This window comes from Eumetopias jubatus, unplaced genomic scaffold (assembly GCF_037043125.1).
Source record: "Eumetopias jubatus isolate StellerSeaLion01/CBP00866 unplaced genomic scaffold, mEumJub1_p1.0 scaffold_12, whole genome shotgun sequence".
Taxonomy (NCBI): domain Eukaryota; kingdom Metazoa; phylum Chordata; class Mammalia; order Carnivora; family Otariidae; genus Eumetopias; species Eumetopias jubatus.
The window spans coordinates 107639569-107657624 of NW_028274818.1; the positions used below are offsets into that span (position 1 = coordinate 107639569).

Genomic DNA, 18056 nt, shown 5'->3' on the forward strand with positions numbered 1-18056 from the left:
CTTGGCGCTCAGTCTCTGCCATTCCCTTTAACCACCAACCCACTCGGGTTAATAAGTGCTTGTCTCTGATGGCTAGGACGACTCCTTTTTTCTTAACGTTTTTCGTTGGGTTTCTCTAAAATTCTTCACCCTGGACATGTATTACTTTTAAAAAAATTGTGATACAGTGTACACAAGACTTACGATTTTTAAACCTTTTAAATCTATAGTTGAGTGGCAGGGAGCATGTTCACATTTTCGTGCAGGGGTCGCCACCAGCCATCTCCAGAACTTTCTCATCGTCCCAAACTGAACCTCTGTCCCCGTGAAACGCAAACTCCCTGCTCCCCCTCCCCCAGCCCCTGGTAACCTACTTTCTGTCTCTATGGATTCGATGGACTCTGGGGACCTTGTATGCATGGGATCCTGCAGTACTTGTCCTTCTGTGCCTGGCTCCCTTCACTCAACACCGTGTCCTCCAGGTTCATCCGTGTTGGAGCAGGTGCCAGAATTTCCTTCCTTTTTAACTGAGTAAGGTTCCATGTCATGAAATCCCACGAACAACAATTTTGTTTATCCATTCATCCATCCACGGACATGTGCGTTGCTCCCACATTGTGGCCATTGTGACCCTGGATGTACCAGGATCTGTCCAGGTCCCTGCTTTTGCTTCTTTGGGGTACACGGTCAGATGTGTTTTTAGAAAAGACAAGCTAGAAAGTAGTCTTTGAGATTTTGGTAGAGATGAGCAACATTTGAGAATTAATTTGGGGAGAATAGACAACACGTGTCGAGACCTCCTACCTGGGAATCCGGGCTGGCTCGCCATCCATGTCTCTTTTTGTTTTGGGGTGGTGGGGGAATGGCGGGGGGCTCCCAGCCTTGCTGGCTGCTCCTCTGACCTGTGCCTCACCCTTGTCCTTGCCGACAGCCCAACACCGAGGGCATCTGGGAGCTGATGACCGGAGGGGTCTTCTACTGCTTGGGCATGGTGTTCTTCAAGAGTGACGGCAGGATCCCCTTTGCTCACGCCATCTGGCATCTCTTTGTGGCCTTTGGCGCTGGCACCCACTACTATGCCATCTGGAGGTACCTCTATCTGCCCAGCACCCTGCAGGCCAAGGTGTCCAAATGAGGTGGCCCAGACTGCACGGGGCAGAGCATCAGGAAAAGTGTTTCTGTGAACTTTGGTCCAGAGCACAGCGCCCAGGCCTGTCTGCGCGTCCACGGGCAGAGCTTTGGATGGGTCCGAGGCCAGAATGTCCTTTGGGTCCCAGGTGAGAAAGAAAGCCCTTAGTCATTTTGACAGAGGAGAAATTAACCCTGTAACGTGTTTCTATCCTAGGCAAGTGTTTCCTAATACAACCAACGTTAATGTCCTCAGAAAAGGGAGCAGACACTGTCCTGGCAGATTGGGGGACCCTGGGCCCATATGCACTCTTTAAGGCCCTCAGAACGCTATTAGGGAGTCAGGGGATTGTTTGTATCCTGCTGGCCAGGGCCTCCTCTGCTACCAAAGTCCTGGCTGGGGAATTGTGCCCTGTTCAGGGAAAGTCACCCAGCCTGTAGATCAGGGACGGTGTATAACCGTGACCGTAGCAGACATCACCAATCAACTGCAGCATGGTGCAGAATCAGGATTCTTCTTCAGGAGGTGCTCTGGGCAGCCACGACCTGTCAGTTCAGCACTCACGATGGCACCCCTTAGCCTTTCCTGTCTGATGTGCTCTGCAGTGGGATCACAGCCAGACTGTGTGGGGGAGCCTGCTTATCTCCTGACATGACACCTGTCCCTACTGGGGAAACTCCTGGAGCAGGCTGTCTGGGGGGCAATGAAGGGAGACTGAGGCAGACAGCCTGAGCAGCCCCTGGCCTTTTGCTCCACCATAGCTGGTTCTCAGTACAGAGGAGTGAGTGAGTGGTGGGGGTTGGGGAAGCGGTTACTTGGTCATTTCTTCTGCTGCAAAAATCCAGAGACATTATCAGAGCCATTCATTCGGGGGGCAAGCAGATCCTGGGGACTTGCCCACCTGCTCCAGATTTAGGGCTTGTGCTTGTGATGCCAACATTCGGATTCTCGCTTGGTGCCAGTCAGCAGCCCTGGGAGGCTCCTCAGGATGAGCCCCAGAGGGAAGGCCTCGCTAGTTTGATAGGGATCTGGGCAGAGCGTCTCCGGTGTTGGGATACCCCCACCTCTGAAGTCCCTAGTAGCTCGTGACAAGGCTTCCGGGGACCTGCCCTCATAGCATCCCCCCAGGCCTGGGCAGGCCCCTCTGTAGCTGCCACTTGGACATTTACTGGGGAGGGGATCCAGCTCCTGAGCTGCACAGGAATCTGGAAATCTCTTAATCGAGCATCTCTCAAGGTAGACAGGCCTCAGCCTATGGCTATCCCAACCAGCGTTGGCTGGGCCAAGAAAGGATGCCTTCTGCTTAGTTCTAGTACATTCCAAGGTATTTCAGGGTTCCAGCATCTGGAATCCCATGTACCGAAGCCAGTATTAAATCATCAGACACATTCCTCAGACAGGTGGGTTCTGAGCTGGCAGATGCTTTGGGGGTAGACTTTGTCCTCTTGCCGTATGTGTGTGTGTGTGTGTGTGTGTGTGTGTGTGTGTGTGTGTGTGTGTGTGTGTGTGTGTGTGTCTGTCTGTCTGTCTGTCTGTCTACACTGGCACTCCCAGCCTCTGGAAGCTGCCTTCATCTGGTCTGCCCACCATCATTTGAGGTCGGGGTTGGAGGTTGGGGTGGGGCGAGGAAGCTTTGTCGGGGAGAGCCCCCTTAGGGAGGGGCTTGCCGGTGATGGGGGTGGTACAGGGACACTGCAACAGTGATCTCTGCCTGGGCCTGAGGCAGGGGGAGGGGGTTCATGTTTGCTCTTGGAAGCCGGTCAGGAATCTCCCAGAGCACGGCACCAGCACCGTGCCGAGGTGCTGTCCATGAAGGTCGTGTCATTGAGGTGCTGATGGGACAAGGCCCTGTTATAGGACGAGGGCTGGGCAGCCTGGGGACACTGACCTGGGACTTCTTTAGGGGTTCTGGAGCTGAGCTCCTCATGTGACACCTGTATTGCCTCCTGCCCCCTCCTTTTTTTGGCTAGTTGATCTTGCATTTTCCCCAAGGCAGCCTGCCCCTTTATGCCCCACCCCTTTGGAGGTGCCAGTTCACCCCCTCATCCACCCATCTTATTCCTGCTCATCCTCCGAAGCCCTGCTCAGGCATCAGTATTGAGGGATTTCTGGCCTTCCTAGGGGCTCCCGCCTGCTTCCCGCCACCCCCCGTGCTTACCTGCACCGAGGCTCAGAGCTCTGTCCTTCGTCACCCTGGTCCTTGCACCTGCCCCCCACCCCAGGAGCTATTTAAGGGAGGAGCTCTGTCTTGCTGGACTTGACATCAAATATGGCTGCTTCTGTTTGGGAGGGCTTGGGCCAGTTCCTTAACCTCAGTGTCCTCCACTATAAGATGGGGATAACAAGGCAGCAGCTTGCAAGGTTGCTTAAAGATTCGGTAAGGTAACGACTGTGAAATACCCAGCCTGGTATTCTGATTAGTTCCCTTGGCTGCCCGCTTGGGAAGCAGCCTTTGATAATGAAGACGACGCTCTTCCAGAAGCGTCAGCTATGCTAGCCAAAGGAGTGAATCACTAATGGTAGAATTTCCGACTGTGGACAGGCTGGTGAGGACACTGTTCTGTAGGGCCTTGACCACATTCCTTCCCCTTGGTCCAATTTAGAATGTTTCCCATGAACCCTTTCTCTTCCTCAGCATCATTGTGATGAGTTTCCCAGCATTCCATTTCACCCAAACCTAGGCCCTGGACCTCTTCCAAAGTGTGTCACCAGCAGTGCAGGGAAAGAAAAGACGTTCCTCAGGCCAGTCCCTCCTGTAGGTAAGCATTCTAGTCTGCGCACTGGGCGTGTGGGGTGGAGAGGGCAGGGCACTGGGAACTCAGATGTCAGCTCCCTCTTCCTGGCCACCTTTGAGGCTGTCACATGCTAGAACAATCTGGCAAAGAGGCTGTCATGCCCCACGGAGCCAGGGAGGAGGTCGGCAGGCCTCTTTGACACTCCAGGCTCTTTAGCAGGTGCTCCTGAGTTAGGCGGGCGCAGCTGGGCTGGGGCGAGGGGTGGGAGCTGGTGAGAAGTGCGCATGAAGGCAGGTTCAGGAGGCTCCCACTGCTTGGCCGGCCTGGGGGTGACACCCTGCTTACCGAGTCCCTTGCCCAGCCAAAGCAGGTGCGCTTGCTGGTGGATGGACCTGCCGGCCAGATGGCAGGATTTCCTGGACCGGCCCTGAGTGGAGCTTGCCGAGGGCTGTCCGCAGGGCCAGCAGCCTCTCAGGCCAGGGGGCTTTAAGCCAACATCACAGACCAGAGCTGCCTTTTTCTCTTGATTGGAAATTGCACATATGGTGGGAGCAGGGCTGAGCGTCCTTCTCCCCATCAGCATCGGGCTCAGGCTGGGAAGAATCCTAGGAAAGCTCTGGGTAGGGGCGGGGGTGGGATGGGAGTTGCGAGGGGGCCTAGACAGAGGGCCTAAAGCCAGGCTGCTGGTGGGTGGGGGCCCCGCACAGTGGGGTGATGTGCAGGGCTTCCCGAGGATGCTGCCGTCCTGGGTTTTCAGGGCACCAGGCTCTCTTTTCTGTATTTGTCTGCAAACGCTGCGGTGCCCCGAATGTTTTCCCACAGCCGGGCTGAGCCCCTGCATTTGGAGTCAGGCCCCCATTGGGAAGAAGGGGGGAGAGGGCAGCTCAGGTGCTGAGAGGGGCAGGTAGAGTTCAGAGGTCTGGGAAATGAACCTAGTGACTTAGTCAAGAAGGCACTTGTCACCTTTGCCCCCCGACACCGTGCAACCAGATGCTGAAAGGTGGGTTCTGGGAACCACATCGCGGGGTCCTGAAAGAACCTATGGCCGTCCCAGCAGCCGGTCCCACGTGAGTATGCTGACACGTACACTCACAGGTATGGCGCGCGGGTCTCTGTGCTAGAGCTTCCTAGATGCTCTGCCCGTTGATTGACACCCTCTCCTCTGCAGGGTAAGGATCATTAGCTGAGCTTACAGAGCAGGAAGCCAGAGCACAGAGAGGTTTGGCGACTTCCCCGAGGGCACCCAGCATCTAACCAGCAAAGCCAAGCTTTGAAGCCAGGACTATCTAATCTCCAAGTGTCAGGTTCCACGGCCAGATCGCCTGTTTCCAAGGACACCCACTGCCCCCACGTCTGTCCTCCAGGGAGGAATGCTGGGCTGAACGGTTTTTTTTTTTTTTTAAAGATTCTATCTATTTATTTGACAGAGAGAGACAGCGAGAGCAGGAACACAAGCAGGGGGAGTGGGAGAGGGAGAAGCAGGCTTCCCGCTGAGCAGGGAGCCTGATGTGGGACTCGATCCCAGGACCCTGGGATCATGACCTGAGCTGAAGGCAGGCGCTTAACAACTGAGCCACCCAGGCGCCCATGGGCTGAACGTTTTTAATGAGTTCAAAAACAAAACACGGGTGTATAGCATTTGCTGATTTCCATGTGTCAGTGCACCCATGGCCGATTTCAAGCCACCAGGGTGACATCACTGAAGATGTCTTGGGAGGGGATGCTCATGTTGGGCCCTCGAAAGCCCGCACAGGCCCACCTGGCACACCATTGCCCCACTGCTTCCCGCCTGTGCCCCTCACGGAGCTGGCCAGGGATGCCCGGGAGCCTGAGCCGGGAGAACACGCCAGCTCTGAAGGGGCCCTGAGCTGCCCGGACACTCCGTCTGTGGGGTCTGGAACCTGGAGCCAGGCCCACCCGCTCCGGCTCCAGCCCTACGCAAGCCAGCACGCAAGACCCTCAGCTCCCTAGGGTTTTGCCACGGAACCTCTGCAGGGGTTTGCTGAACCCCAGATGCCAGCTGCCACCCACCCAGGACTGCTGCTGAGCCAGTAGGTCAGGGTGGCACTCTGGAGTCTGGACACCGTTTCTGGAAGCCCCACTGTGGAGCTCATCTACTTTGAGGCCATGCCCTGCATGTTAGTGATGGGGTTCCCGAGTCAGATTCCAGAGGACAGACTCGCGTTCAGGGGCGGGGTACCTAACCAATGCTCTTGCTTTGGGCTCTTTCTTACTTCGTTTCCTAGATTCACAATATTAATACACTTCAGCAGCCTGTGTTTCTACACAGGCCATTCCTGAAATTGGGCTCTGTTCCTAATCTTTCTTTTTTGTTTCTTTTTTCTTTTTTTTTGCCCCTAATGTTTCATAAGCTCTGTGCCAGGCCCTGTGGTTTATATTGTCTTTACAGGCACTCTACGAGGTAGGTATGATCCCATTTTACTGATGTGGAGACTAAGGCTCAGAGAGGTTAAGTAACTCATCCAAGGGCACACAGCTAGTAAGTGGCAGCCGCGGGCCCTCCCCCACTCCACTGTCTGCTCCCTAAAATGCTGGCAAGTCCATCTTAGGGTTCCCAGCCTGTGGATAGGAGCAGTTTGACATGCTGGTGGGCTCCAGGTTTTTGCTTCAGCTGGTCCGTGTGCTCTGAACGCTTATACCGAAGGTCTGAAGCTTCGTTTGCTAGCCCCATGTTTAGGCCGGTGTTGGAAACACTGGCAGAAACTCCCACTCAGGCTTTCAAAAGATGCTTATTTGGGAGAATGTGTAGCCGTATGGTTCCTAGTGGCAGGGTGGCTGGGAGGAGCGGTGCTGCCCCCATCCCCGGGCGTACTCCCAGGACATTCTCTGGCCTGAGGCTACAATGCCCAGCACAGGAACCGGATTTCCTGTAAAGGGCTCCAAGGCCCAGGTCCCGGCGGTACACCCTGCCTGTACACGGGTGGCTGGCAGGAATCTGTAGGTCCCAGAGCCATTGGCCTTTATGGTTGACTTACTTGAGGTGTGATGTGCAAGACTGGGAGCCTGAGCAGCAAGACCTTGAACACGAGGCAGAAGGGGTGGGACAGCTCCGTTTTGTACCCAGAGGGTGGGGGTGAGAGCAGAGGAGTGACATGCCTGGGGCCCAGAGCCGGGGAGAGCTGGGGCCGGTGCCTTCCCCACCAACACCCCTCTCTTTCCCCGGGCACCGTGGCCACTCCTGCCCCTTCCAGTGACAGAATGTGCAGCCTGCAGCCTCTCTCACAGCCCAGTGGCTCAGGTGGTGTGGGGCCTCCGGGTCTGGCAGGGAGGAAGTGCCAGACCTCCCTCATGGCCTTGTTTTCCACTTGTGGATGTGATGCACTTGAGCTTCCCACTTGCTGTGTGACTTGGGGCAGATTACTTACCCTCTCTGGGCTTCCATCTGGTTAGCCATAAAAGGAGCTGGTGGTCTTGCTCGGCTGATTGTCGCTGCTGATCCGTTTCCAGACTGTGCATGTCAGGGATGGGCACAAAGCCCAGACGGGTGGGCTGGGCTGGCTTGACTCAGCACAGCGGACCCTTCCCCAGTTTGTGGTGAGGTCCCCTGGGGGAGCAGAGGGCTGTGGACTCCGCTCCTCCCCAGAGCAACACTGAGACCCTCCTCCATGCACAGACTCCTCTGATGGATAACGTAGGGAAAATAAAGGAATCCCAAATGGGCTGGGAAACACCAGCTACCGAGTAAGGGAGTGCTGTCCCTATGGTAGCTATTAGGTGCAGGTGGCTAAGGCAATAAAAATAAATACAAATAAAAAGTGCCTCACCGGTACTAGACGCATTTTAAGGGCCCAATAGCCACATGTGGCCAGAGGCTACCTTTTTGGACAGCACAGATAAAGACAGTCCTCACCTCCCAGAAAGTTACATCGGACAACGCTAGTAGATCAGTGTTTCTCAAACCTTTTTTGGGTCGTGGAACCCCTTCGTACCCTTAAAAACTATTGACACCAAAGAACTTTTGTTTATGGGCTATATCTAATATTAACATTCATCATAGTAGAGACTAAAACTGAGAGTATTTGAAAGTACCTATTAAATCACGCAAAGATAAACTCTTTACACATTAACATCAGTAACATATTTTTGTATTAAAAATAACTATATTTTTCCAAACAAAAAGAGACTTAGGAGGAGGAGTGGCATGGTTTCATGGTGTCATGTTCTTGGAAATCTCTTGAACGTCTGGCTTAGCAGAAGCCCTCAGGACTCCCCTGCTTGTGTTTTCGTGAGCATGGAACAATCACCTGTTCTATAGTCTCTGGAAACCTTTGCCTGAAGGCAGGACAATGTTACAGTGTTATTACGAAAACCGCTTCACCTTGCGAGCCCCCGGAAGGACCTTGGGAGACCAACGTTGTGGAGAGTCACTGATCTGGACTTTTCCCTCTGTTTTACAGCGGGGCACGAATGCCGAGCGAGGGGTTGAGATCCCAGCCCAACACTCCTCATTTTAGCCCATTTTAGCCCATTTTAGCCGAGCCTGGAGACGTGGGCAGGATGGGGCGGCAGGACGGGTGTGAGCACCGGTCCGGGACACCCAGTTCAGGCAGGCGCAGCACATCCACTGACCGCGCTCAGTGCCCTGCTCCGTACCAGCGCTTAGTGGGTGCTCCGCACACATTTGGGGGCGGGGAGCAGGGGGAGCTTGGTCTCCTCCTCTTCTGAGGTTGGGAAGGTGTGGCTAGGGAGCCTCGTGGATGTGTTGGCCCTTTGCATCCAGGGCCGGGCAAGTTCCCAACTGTGGTCCGCGTGGACACTGCCCTGGCCTTTACTCTTGGCAAGTCTGAACATCAGAGGGCAAGCTGGAGTGCTAGTAGGAGGCTCCCGGGCTGGTTTTTCCCAACCCAAGTCTGTAGTGGGTTTGACTCTGCCCCAAGTGGGTCCTATGCCTGGGCACTGCCCAAGAGCTGGTTTTTCTGGGAGATTTGGAGTAGCATGGGGCTTGAGCTGTGGAGGAGGGAGGGGAGCACGGAGCTGTTCTGCAGGTGGTCTGGTTGGTAGTGGGGAGCAGAGCAGAAGAGGGAGGTGGCAGGCCTGGGAGGAGTTGCTACCCGCAGCATGGTTGCTCGGGCCTACGGGATGCCGTCCGACGCTGTCCCCTGACTGTGGGAGTTGGGAAGTCGTGGAGGTGTCGGGGTGCTCTGCGTGCTTATGGCATCCTGGAGACCAGTGGTTAAATATCTCGGGGCGGGCAAGTCGTTAAAGCATGAGCGGTGTGAGATTGGCCTCGGCGGGAATGTTGACACCATGGGAATCAGCAAAGGCTACAGATCAGAGCTTACTATTTTTGGAGAGCTATTTTACCAGCGTGCTGCAGCCTGGGTACACCTCTCTGCATCCCATCCCCTCTTTATCAGCGTAACAGGCAATATACACACTGTTCTGAATGTGTACACATTCACATTCTTATATAGTTCTCCAGCAAAACCGGCAAGACAGGGAAACTGAGGCTGTTTGGAGCAGCCGCGAGACTTGCCCAAGGTCGTCCACGGTGCAGGGCAGGGCTGGAACCCAAGTCACGGCCCTTGGGTGTCACACCCTCCCCCTTCTGCTGTCTCTCTCCCTGAGAGCTGAGCTCTGGGGCAGGGGATGAAGATCTCCTTAATGTCCTTCTGGGGCCCCATTCTCCTGACTTGAGGAACGCCATCCTTTGGCGGCTAGGTTCCTGCTCTCAGTCAGTTTTGCCTGAGCCCTGAGAAGCCTGAGGATGAAAAGCAGGTGTTCTCTGCTCCTGCCTTTGGGAACTGGCCAGGGCTGGGACACTCTCCGGGGAGTCAGCACACTGGAGCCCAATGCCTCCCCTGGGGCCTGGCAGCCATTGAGCCCTGACCTGTCGGGCGACCCTTCGTCACTGGGGCCCAGTGGGCCGTGGGGTGAAGCCATGGCTGGTTATCCCAGGTCTGCATGGAGTCTCTCGGCCCACACAACCTCAGCCCGTCGGTGTCCTTACACCTTCTCTCTGCAAAGCTGGCCTCGTGATGGGCTCTCAAACCCTCCTGTACCCTCGTTGTGGCGTTGGGCGGTGGGGGGGGGGGTCCCGCATCCCAGCTGCGGCCCATAACGGGAGGCTCACCTGTACCTTATGGGATCTGCCTGCCCCATCGTGGGGATCAGGCTGCAGGCTGCGTGGGTCCGCTGTCCTCCATTTATTCCAGACGTCAGTGTTTTCGAAACCTTTTTGATCAATACCCATCATAAGAAAAGCATTTTACACTGTGATTCCAGTTCACACGTCCATCGCTGAAACAGGACCTACTTGGGGGATGCCCTGGGGTGTTTCCTACCCTGCCCTATCCGTCCTACCCTTCGTCTTCTTCTCAAGTTGCTGGTTGCAACCTGCTAAATTACTCTTATGCGCCGCGAGTGGGCCTGAACCGTCAGCTCTGGAAATTGCTCTAGGTGGTTCTGTCCTGGGAAGGCATGGGCGTTGGTACTAGGTACTTAGTCCCTAGTGGCGTGATTGGCGGGGGTCCGCATGGGGCCAGACCTCGGGAACTTGGGTGCCCAAGTGGGGACCGTTAAGGAGAAAGAAGTTAGGAGCTTCCGAGGATCTGGCTGCTCAGAACACTGACCCCACTTGAGAGGAATACAAGACCCGATTTTTGGGTCTCTTGTCCTGGTGATGGTCCCAGATTCTGGGGGGTCTTGGGGGCAGGACGGTCATAGAGACCTCGGGAATGTCGGTCAGCGTGAATTCAGGCGGGGCTGGGAAGGAGGGAGGCAGTGGATCTGATTGAAAAATGAGTGGACCCAGCTTTGCAAGAGCTGTCGTGCCTCCAGAAGCAATTTCAGATTTCGGGCCCTGATCCCCGCGGCACAAATCGCCTGTCAGTCCTGTGTACAACGCCGGGTTTCACTAGGAATCTTTCCACTCCTGTTGCTTGTGAAGCCCTTTCTTGGGGGTGGGGGGCCGGGAGCAGGAACTCTGACTGCCTTTCACACTTGTTTTCCTAGACGTATATGGCATCGAGAGTGTTGGAGACTGGTATCTGTGGCATGCCTTTTCAAAAATGTCCTGCTGGTATTGGACCCTCTCTGTTTGTGAAATTGCTTTTTTTTGTATTAACACAACCTTTGATCAACATTTGTAGCGAAGAGGAAAAATCCTGCCGGTGTATGTTACTGTTTGCGGTGGAATAGAAGAACTTAAAAAAATAAAAATTCAAGATGCCTCCCTCTTGTCCAGCTGTCTTTTTAAAAATAACATCTGCCCAGGGGCACCAGGGTGGCTCAGTCGGTTAAGCGTCTGCCTTCGGCTCAGGTCATGATCCCAGGGTCCTGGCGTCGAGTCCTGGGTCTGGCTCCCTGCTCAGCGGAGAGTCTGTTTCTCCCTCTGCCCCTCCCCTGGCTTGTGCACTCACGCGTGCGCTCTCTCTCTCAAATAAAATCTTTAAAACAAAAAAAAATGCTATTAAAAAAAATAACATCTGTTCCTTCTTTTTATCAAAGCAGTCTCTGTTCACTGTAGAAGATTTGGAGTGTTTGGAAAAGCATAAAGTAAATGAAAAACCCTGCATTAGGTGTCTCTTGCTGCAAAACAAAGGACCCTAAAATATAGTGGCTTCAAACAGCAATAATCATCGGCGTCTCTCATGGCTTCTGTCAGTCGGAAATTCAGAGTCTGGGCCTCAGCCCGAGGATGTGAGGGCTGGCCGTGAAGATCGTCCAAAGGCACATTCACTCACAAGTCCGGTGGGGCACACAGGCCCAAATGGCCAAACCCAGATCCTGTTTCAAAATGTAGATTTTATTATTCCGGGATGGTAAGGCCGAGAGATCAGGAGATGACTGACCTGAAAAAGATAGTTTGTCCTTCACAGTTCCCAGGGGGAGGGGGCACGGGATGCCACACGGGGCCACCCGGGGAAGATCTAGGGTCAGGGGGGCAGAAAGCAAGGGGGAAAACATGGGTATCAGGTTTATTGTGGCTTCTGAGGGAGGGAACAGATGAGATTTAGGATTAGCAGATTTAGGAGTAGCTAGTTGGAGGAATTTCCGCAGGCTCTGGGGCATAGGGGGGCTGTCCCTCGTTGTGTGGCACCTGGTCCTGGGGTGATGAGGACAGGGGAGTATTGGTCTGGAGTATGTGAGCCAAATACGGAAGGTGGGGAAGGCTGGTCTCCAGACTGGTTGTTTTGCATATGAAAGATATGCCTTACAGGTGGGTGGTTTACTCTCTCCAGAGATTGGCTACCCCTGGGAGGGGCAGTCTTCCCACGGTTGGTATAAGGGCCCAGATATGAAAACATCAAAGGCAAAGACATCTTAATACACACCCAAGTGACTTCCCCATTGGTCTGGGCTTCCCTTTACAACAGGGCAGCTGGGTCCCAAGAGAAAGAAAGAGCCAGGTAGGAGACATGATGTCTTTTATGACCTGGCCCTGGAAGTCTTCACTTCGGCTATGTTCTACAGTTGACACAGCTAAAAAGTCCTTGCAGGAAAAAAAAGCGGGGGGGCAGGGAAGGCAGACCTCCTCTCCATCACCTGATGGAGGAGAGTCCGAGTTACAGTGGGAGAAGGGTGTGGGATGCGGACGTATTGATAGGGCTGTCTTTGGCAACTGCCTTAAACTCCATCATCCGGAAGTAATCACCGTTAATATTCCCGATCTGTCCCACTTCACCTCTCTTGAATGTGTTTGACAATGGAGAAGTGATGGTATTATTAAAACTTTGTGTTCTTGGGCAAGTCCATTAGCCTCTTGTGGGTTCAGGGTAGACACTGAATTAGTTTAAGGGCTCTCACACATGTCTTTCCTTGGGCGATAGAAAGATCTCCAGCTGGACCAAGCTCTTTCACCCCAATTTGAAACATGACCACGTGTTCCCAATTCTCATTTCAAAAAGGTTACTGCATCGTATTTTCTCAATCTTAATTATTTTTCTCACACCTACATCATAAACCAAATGGCACTTTCTATAAGAAATGCTCACAGGCATCAAATCAAGTAAACAAAAAATGAAATGTCAGACTCAGCCAAACATATTTGGTTTCAGCCATGTGTTTCTTGAGGCCACCTGTGCTCATGTTTGTGATTTTATGTTGTGATCATATCACATGGTCATATTTGATCCTAACTCCTACTTGGTTTGAAATACAGCTCTTCAACATGTTCCCCAGTCCCAAGACTGGGATTAGAGTTTCCAGAGCCTTCCCCACCTGAATAGTTTATTAACCACGGGGGTAGTTGATTTCTCAAGTCCCACCTGGACTAAAATCTTTGACAATCAAGCAAATGTGGTTCAGGTTCTGTAGAACAGACCAAGCACTCAAGAGTCAAGTGAATTGACATCATCCATTTTAATGGCACGGAACCCTTTGCTTGTTTCAACTGAACAGGCCTACTACTCCTGGCTTCACTTCCCATCTCTGTGCTTGGAATCAGCGTTTTCCAACGCAACATCTTGCCTGAGCTGCAGATCCAGATGCCTACTAGATATTGACATCAGAATAGACATATCAACTTTAAACGGAATAATACCAAATATCTTTTCTCTATAGTCCGGTACCCCATACGTTCCCAGTGCCAGGAGGTACGACACCTGTTGATTGGAAGTTGCTCAATATATGACACGGCAAGAAAAACAACAGTCACTGAGTTTTGGCTGATGAGTTAACAAGGAATGGCCAAACCCGAGTGCGGCTCTGTACGGGTTGTGGTGCTGAGCTCATCGAGAATGGGATCGCAGGACAGAAATGCCAGGATCTAAGGCTGTGCGTGTGCCTGCTGACACTTGTCCTTCCTCTCTGCTGGTCCCCCCAGGAGCCCAGTCTTTCTGCCCCTAGACAGGTCATCTCTTGGGAACCCTGCGCTTTGACCTTCACCAGATGCTTTTTCTTTGGGCTCCTTTGCCCCTTTCCTTGAGGGCGTCCCGGGACTCTGCCGCCCTCTGGTGGCCACGGAGGGCAGCTCAACACTCCGTTTTATTCCGTGGATTTCCAAAGACGTTCACCCTTGCAGCTCAAAAACTTGTTTCGCCCACCTGCCCATGGGCCTGGCGCAGATGAATAAGATTCAGTGGTTGCCCTTGATAAGCTTCCAGCTGAGGGGATGAGAAGGCGATGGATGGAAATCTATTCATTCCTTTGTTTACTCATTTAACCAGTATTTATTGAGCACCTGTAGGCGCCCAGTCTAGCAGTAAAAAAGGCAAATGAGGTGCCTGCCTTTACAGGACACAAACCCCACTGGGTGTTAAATACTCCAGCAAATACTCCAACAAATAGTGATAAGCGCCTATGAGTTAAATAAAACAGGTAATGAGATAGAGAAGGGCCACAGGGGTGGCCGTCGAGAGAATGGTCTGGAGATGGTAGTGGAGCTGACTTTTAATGAGGGGAAAGTGCCAGCATCCAGACACAAGAGGAGGAACATTTTGGGAAGAGGAGACAGCAAGGGGAAAGGTTTCAGAGGAGGGGATGAGCCTAGTGCGTTTCAGAACAGAAGTTCCGTGCAGGTGGTGCGCTGGGATGGAGAGGGCATTGGAATGATCAGCAGGCCAGCTGGGTAGGGTTTGAACCCTGCCTTCTCCTAAGTGCAAGGGGGAGTCATGGAGGAGCATAGGCCGAGGATTTGCATCTAAGGAACATAGTTTGATATAATGTGAACCCGTGGGAGCACAGGGGAGGGGTGCAGATCCAAGTCTGGAGGGCAGAGAGCCCTTCCTGGATAAGGTGTATTAGCTGTCTATTGCTGCATAACAAACTGCCCCCAAACTCAGTGGGTTAAATCAATAAGAAACATTTATCATCCCGCGGTTTCTGAGGGTTGGGAATTTGGGAGCAAAATTCCTCTGCTGGGTGGGTCTGGTTCGGAGTCCCTCATGAGATGCAGTCAGCATGTTGGTCAGGGCAGCATTGTCTGAAGGCTGCTGAGGCTGGAGGGCCCGCTGGGGGTCGGCTACCCCATAAAGAACACCAAATTTGAGTCTTAAAGGAAGAGTGGGGATTGGCCAGTGGGGATTGGAAGAGTGATGAAGATGAGTGTTAGGGCTGAACTGTGTCCCTCTAAAATTCATAGATTGAAGCGCTGACCCCCAATGCCTCAGAATGCGACTGTATTTGCAGGTGGGGCCTTTAAGAGGCGATTAAGGTAAAACGAGGTCATTGGGGTGGGCGCTAATCCACTATGACTGGTGTCCTTGTAACAGAAGATTAGGACACAGACCAGAGGGATGTCCACGTGAGGAAGCAGGGAGAGGGCAGCGTCTGCAGGCCAAAGACAGAGGCCTCAGGAGAAATCAACCCTGCTGACACCTTGATCTTGGCCTTCTAGCTTCCAGACTGTGAGAGAATAAATGTCTGCAGTTTCAGCCGCCCAGTGTGTGGTGTTTTACTGTGGCAGTTCTTGAAAACGAATACAGTTGAGAAAGGTGTTCCAAGGCCTGAGCCAAGATCCAGATGTGTGAAACAGTGTAGTAATGCCGTATAGTTGACATTACTAGATCCTGAAGAACAGGGGCCAGCAAACTCCTGTACAGAACCAGATGGTAATATTTACTTTAGGTTATTCCAGGCTGTAAAGTATCTGTTGCAGGAAAATGGCTATAGACAATACATAAGTGGGTGTAGCTGTGTTTCAATAAAACCTTGTTTACAAAAACAGTAGTTCACAGGCCATCGTTTGCCAACCCCTGTTGAAGAGGGGTGCAGGGCCTGGGTCATGGTGAGAAGTACTGTAGAAGGAGAACACAGAACTAACCCCAGATTCTCCTTCCAGCCCTGATATTTGCCTTTTGAGGGTCAAGGTTGGGGAGGTTTGTGGGGAGTCCTGTAAACGTTCCCGTGGGTACGTGGGGAGTCCTGTAAAGGGTATTATACAATCACACAGTCCCAGCCTCAGTTCTTGGCTCTACCTCTGTCTGGTCTTTCTGAACATTTTTTTCTTCATCTGAAAAGTGGAAGCAACAACATCTGCCTCCCAAGAGTCAGTGTGAGCTCTGAGTGAGGTGATACAGTAGGTGTCCATTAATGACTGTCCCCCCTTTCCTCTTGCCTATATGGAGTCACTATTATAAGACTTTCTACCCCAATAGTGAGCTGTCAACAAAAAGGTTCACTGCCAGGGGCAGAATTCTGCATCTACATCCAAGACCGCGTGAATCCTCCAGGTGTGGACAAAGGGACGAGTCTTTCTCCAGCGGGAGGACTGGTGCCAGAGTTCTAAGGACATGAGCTTCTGTTAAAACACCTTACCCTCTGCCGTTGGGGCAGAGCTCTGGAGCTGACCTGGCCCCGTTTTGCATCGTTTTAAGCAGAAGTGCCGTGATTCGATTTGTCATTTAAAACTCTGGCTGCTGGGTGGGGGACAGTTGTAGGGGAGGAGGGACACTTTCAGGGCCTTAGATGTTCATTATATTGGAGTTGTCCCCTTTTTGGTAGGCGTTTGCTTTACCTTTCTCTCTCCTTTTTCTGGGCCTGTTCATTGGGGGACTAGAAAGTGGGGACAAAACAGCCCACCGGTCCCCCCAGAACCTCAGGCCAGCAAGTGGTGAACCTGAGCTTAGCATAACCCCGCCTCTCCTTCAGAGGCCCTATCCCTTGAGCTGCAGACAGGGGTGGGCTGCTTATTCCCTTCTCTGGCAGCCAGCCCCGCCCTCCCCGGAGACCCCGCCCCTATGCTCGAGGCCACGCCCACGCCCATTAATTGGCCGGCAGGTGGCGCTGGCGCTCAGCCCAACTCCTCATCAGCTCCGCCCCTCCCTCGAGGCTCCACCCCCTCGAGGCCTTATCCTCGTCCATTAGGTGGTCGGCAGGGGAAGGCCCCGCCCCGCCGGCCCCGCCCACCAGGCCCCACCCCTCTGTCAGGTGGCCGAGAGGAGGCCCCGCCCCGCCAGGCAGGCCCCGCCCCCGCGAGGCCCCGCCCCGTCCGTTGGGCTGCCGGCAGGAGGCGCCGCGCCACGCGCGGGGCGCGGGGCGCGGGCGCGGGCGTGGGCCAACGGCTGTGTGGGAGCCGCGCGGGACCGCGGCGGCGGCGAACTGTGCCGGAGGTGAGTGCGGGGTGCGCGAGGAGCGGCGTCCGGGGCCCCGGGGCGCAGAGCCGGCCGGCTGGGAGGCCGTGGGGCGCGCGCTAGGGCAACGGGGCCCTCACGGGGCATCTCCGGGCCGTTCCGGCCGGGCTTGTCCGGTTGCCATGGAGACCGGTCACTGTCGGGCCCCGGGCGCGGCCCTGGGCCGTGGCGGGGGGGGGGGGGGGCGGGACCCGAATCGGGGCGAGCTTCGACCACCGTTCCCTGAGACGCGGGAGTCTGGCCCCCCACTGCAGGGCACCCCAGGGCCTCAGTCTCCCTGGTGGTTCCTTCGAGGGGATCTGGCAGCGCGGGCGCTGCGGGGGAGCAGGGCACGGGTGTCAGCGCCCTGCCTCCAGGGTCGGCGTGACATCCCCCCCCTCGGCCACAGCCGGTCCTGGTTTTCCTGCTCACACAGCGGCGCGTTCCCCACTCGTGTGCCAGCTGAAAGCATTGTCTCCCAGCTATTTCTGTACCACCCCCAGCCCCTCGGCAAATACTGCATCTAAGAAAACAGATGCTGAGCTGGAGCTCCTGGGGGCCCCGCGGAAGAAACTGGCTTATTTCCCATCGGGGAGCCGGTTGGTGGGACCGTGGTGGAACGGGGGCTGCAGACCCGCCTGCTCAGCAACGCCTCCCCGCCCCCCACACCTTGTTAAGTGTTTGGTTAATCTGAATTGCCCAAAAGAATTTGCAAGTCAAGGGTGATTACAGGTGTCTCCAGTTAGCACCTCTTGTGCATTCCAGAGAGGAGCCAGTCCTTAATCCCATTGGTGGAAAAAGTACCCTCTCGAGAGGATAGCATGTCAGAATTACATCTGATTAAATTATTTCTGTATTTGAAAGCACTGCTCTGGCTAGAGCTGTCAAGGTAGGATTTGTGGACGGTGGGGAGAAAGCAGAGCCTGAGAGAGTCTACCCTCTTGCTTCCCTGTCCTGGTGGAAATTCTAATGAGTTCCACATTGCAGTGTTGGGCCGGCCCTGTGCCTCCACCCATTTCTTCAGCCCGGCACTGACCTCGCTCATTGCACTCACTGGTGTGACTTGAGCTTGTTTTCATCAGAAATTGGATTCTTCCTGGAGAACAAGAGAAAAACATTGCCCAAGAGAAGCAACAGCAAGTGTCCTACACTCTTGGGTCTGTTTCCCCAAATATTTGTGTGAAAGAGAAGAGGAGTGGG

The 18056-nt window shown here is 54.0% G+C and overlaps 1 protein-coding gene across 1 annotated transcript in view; it reads left to right on the plus strand.

Annotated features, from left to right (window-relative positions):
• RADIL (Rap associating with DIL domain) overlaps nucleotides 1-18056 on the plus strand; it is a 135473-nt gene that overhangs the window by 56196 nt on the left and 61221 nt on the right. Inside the window, 1 exon segment of the mRNA XM_088017077.1 lies at nucleotides 911-1068. Coding sequence (XP_087873203.1) covers nucleotides 911-1068 — 158 coding nt within the window.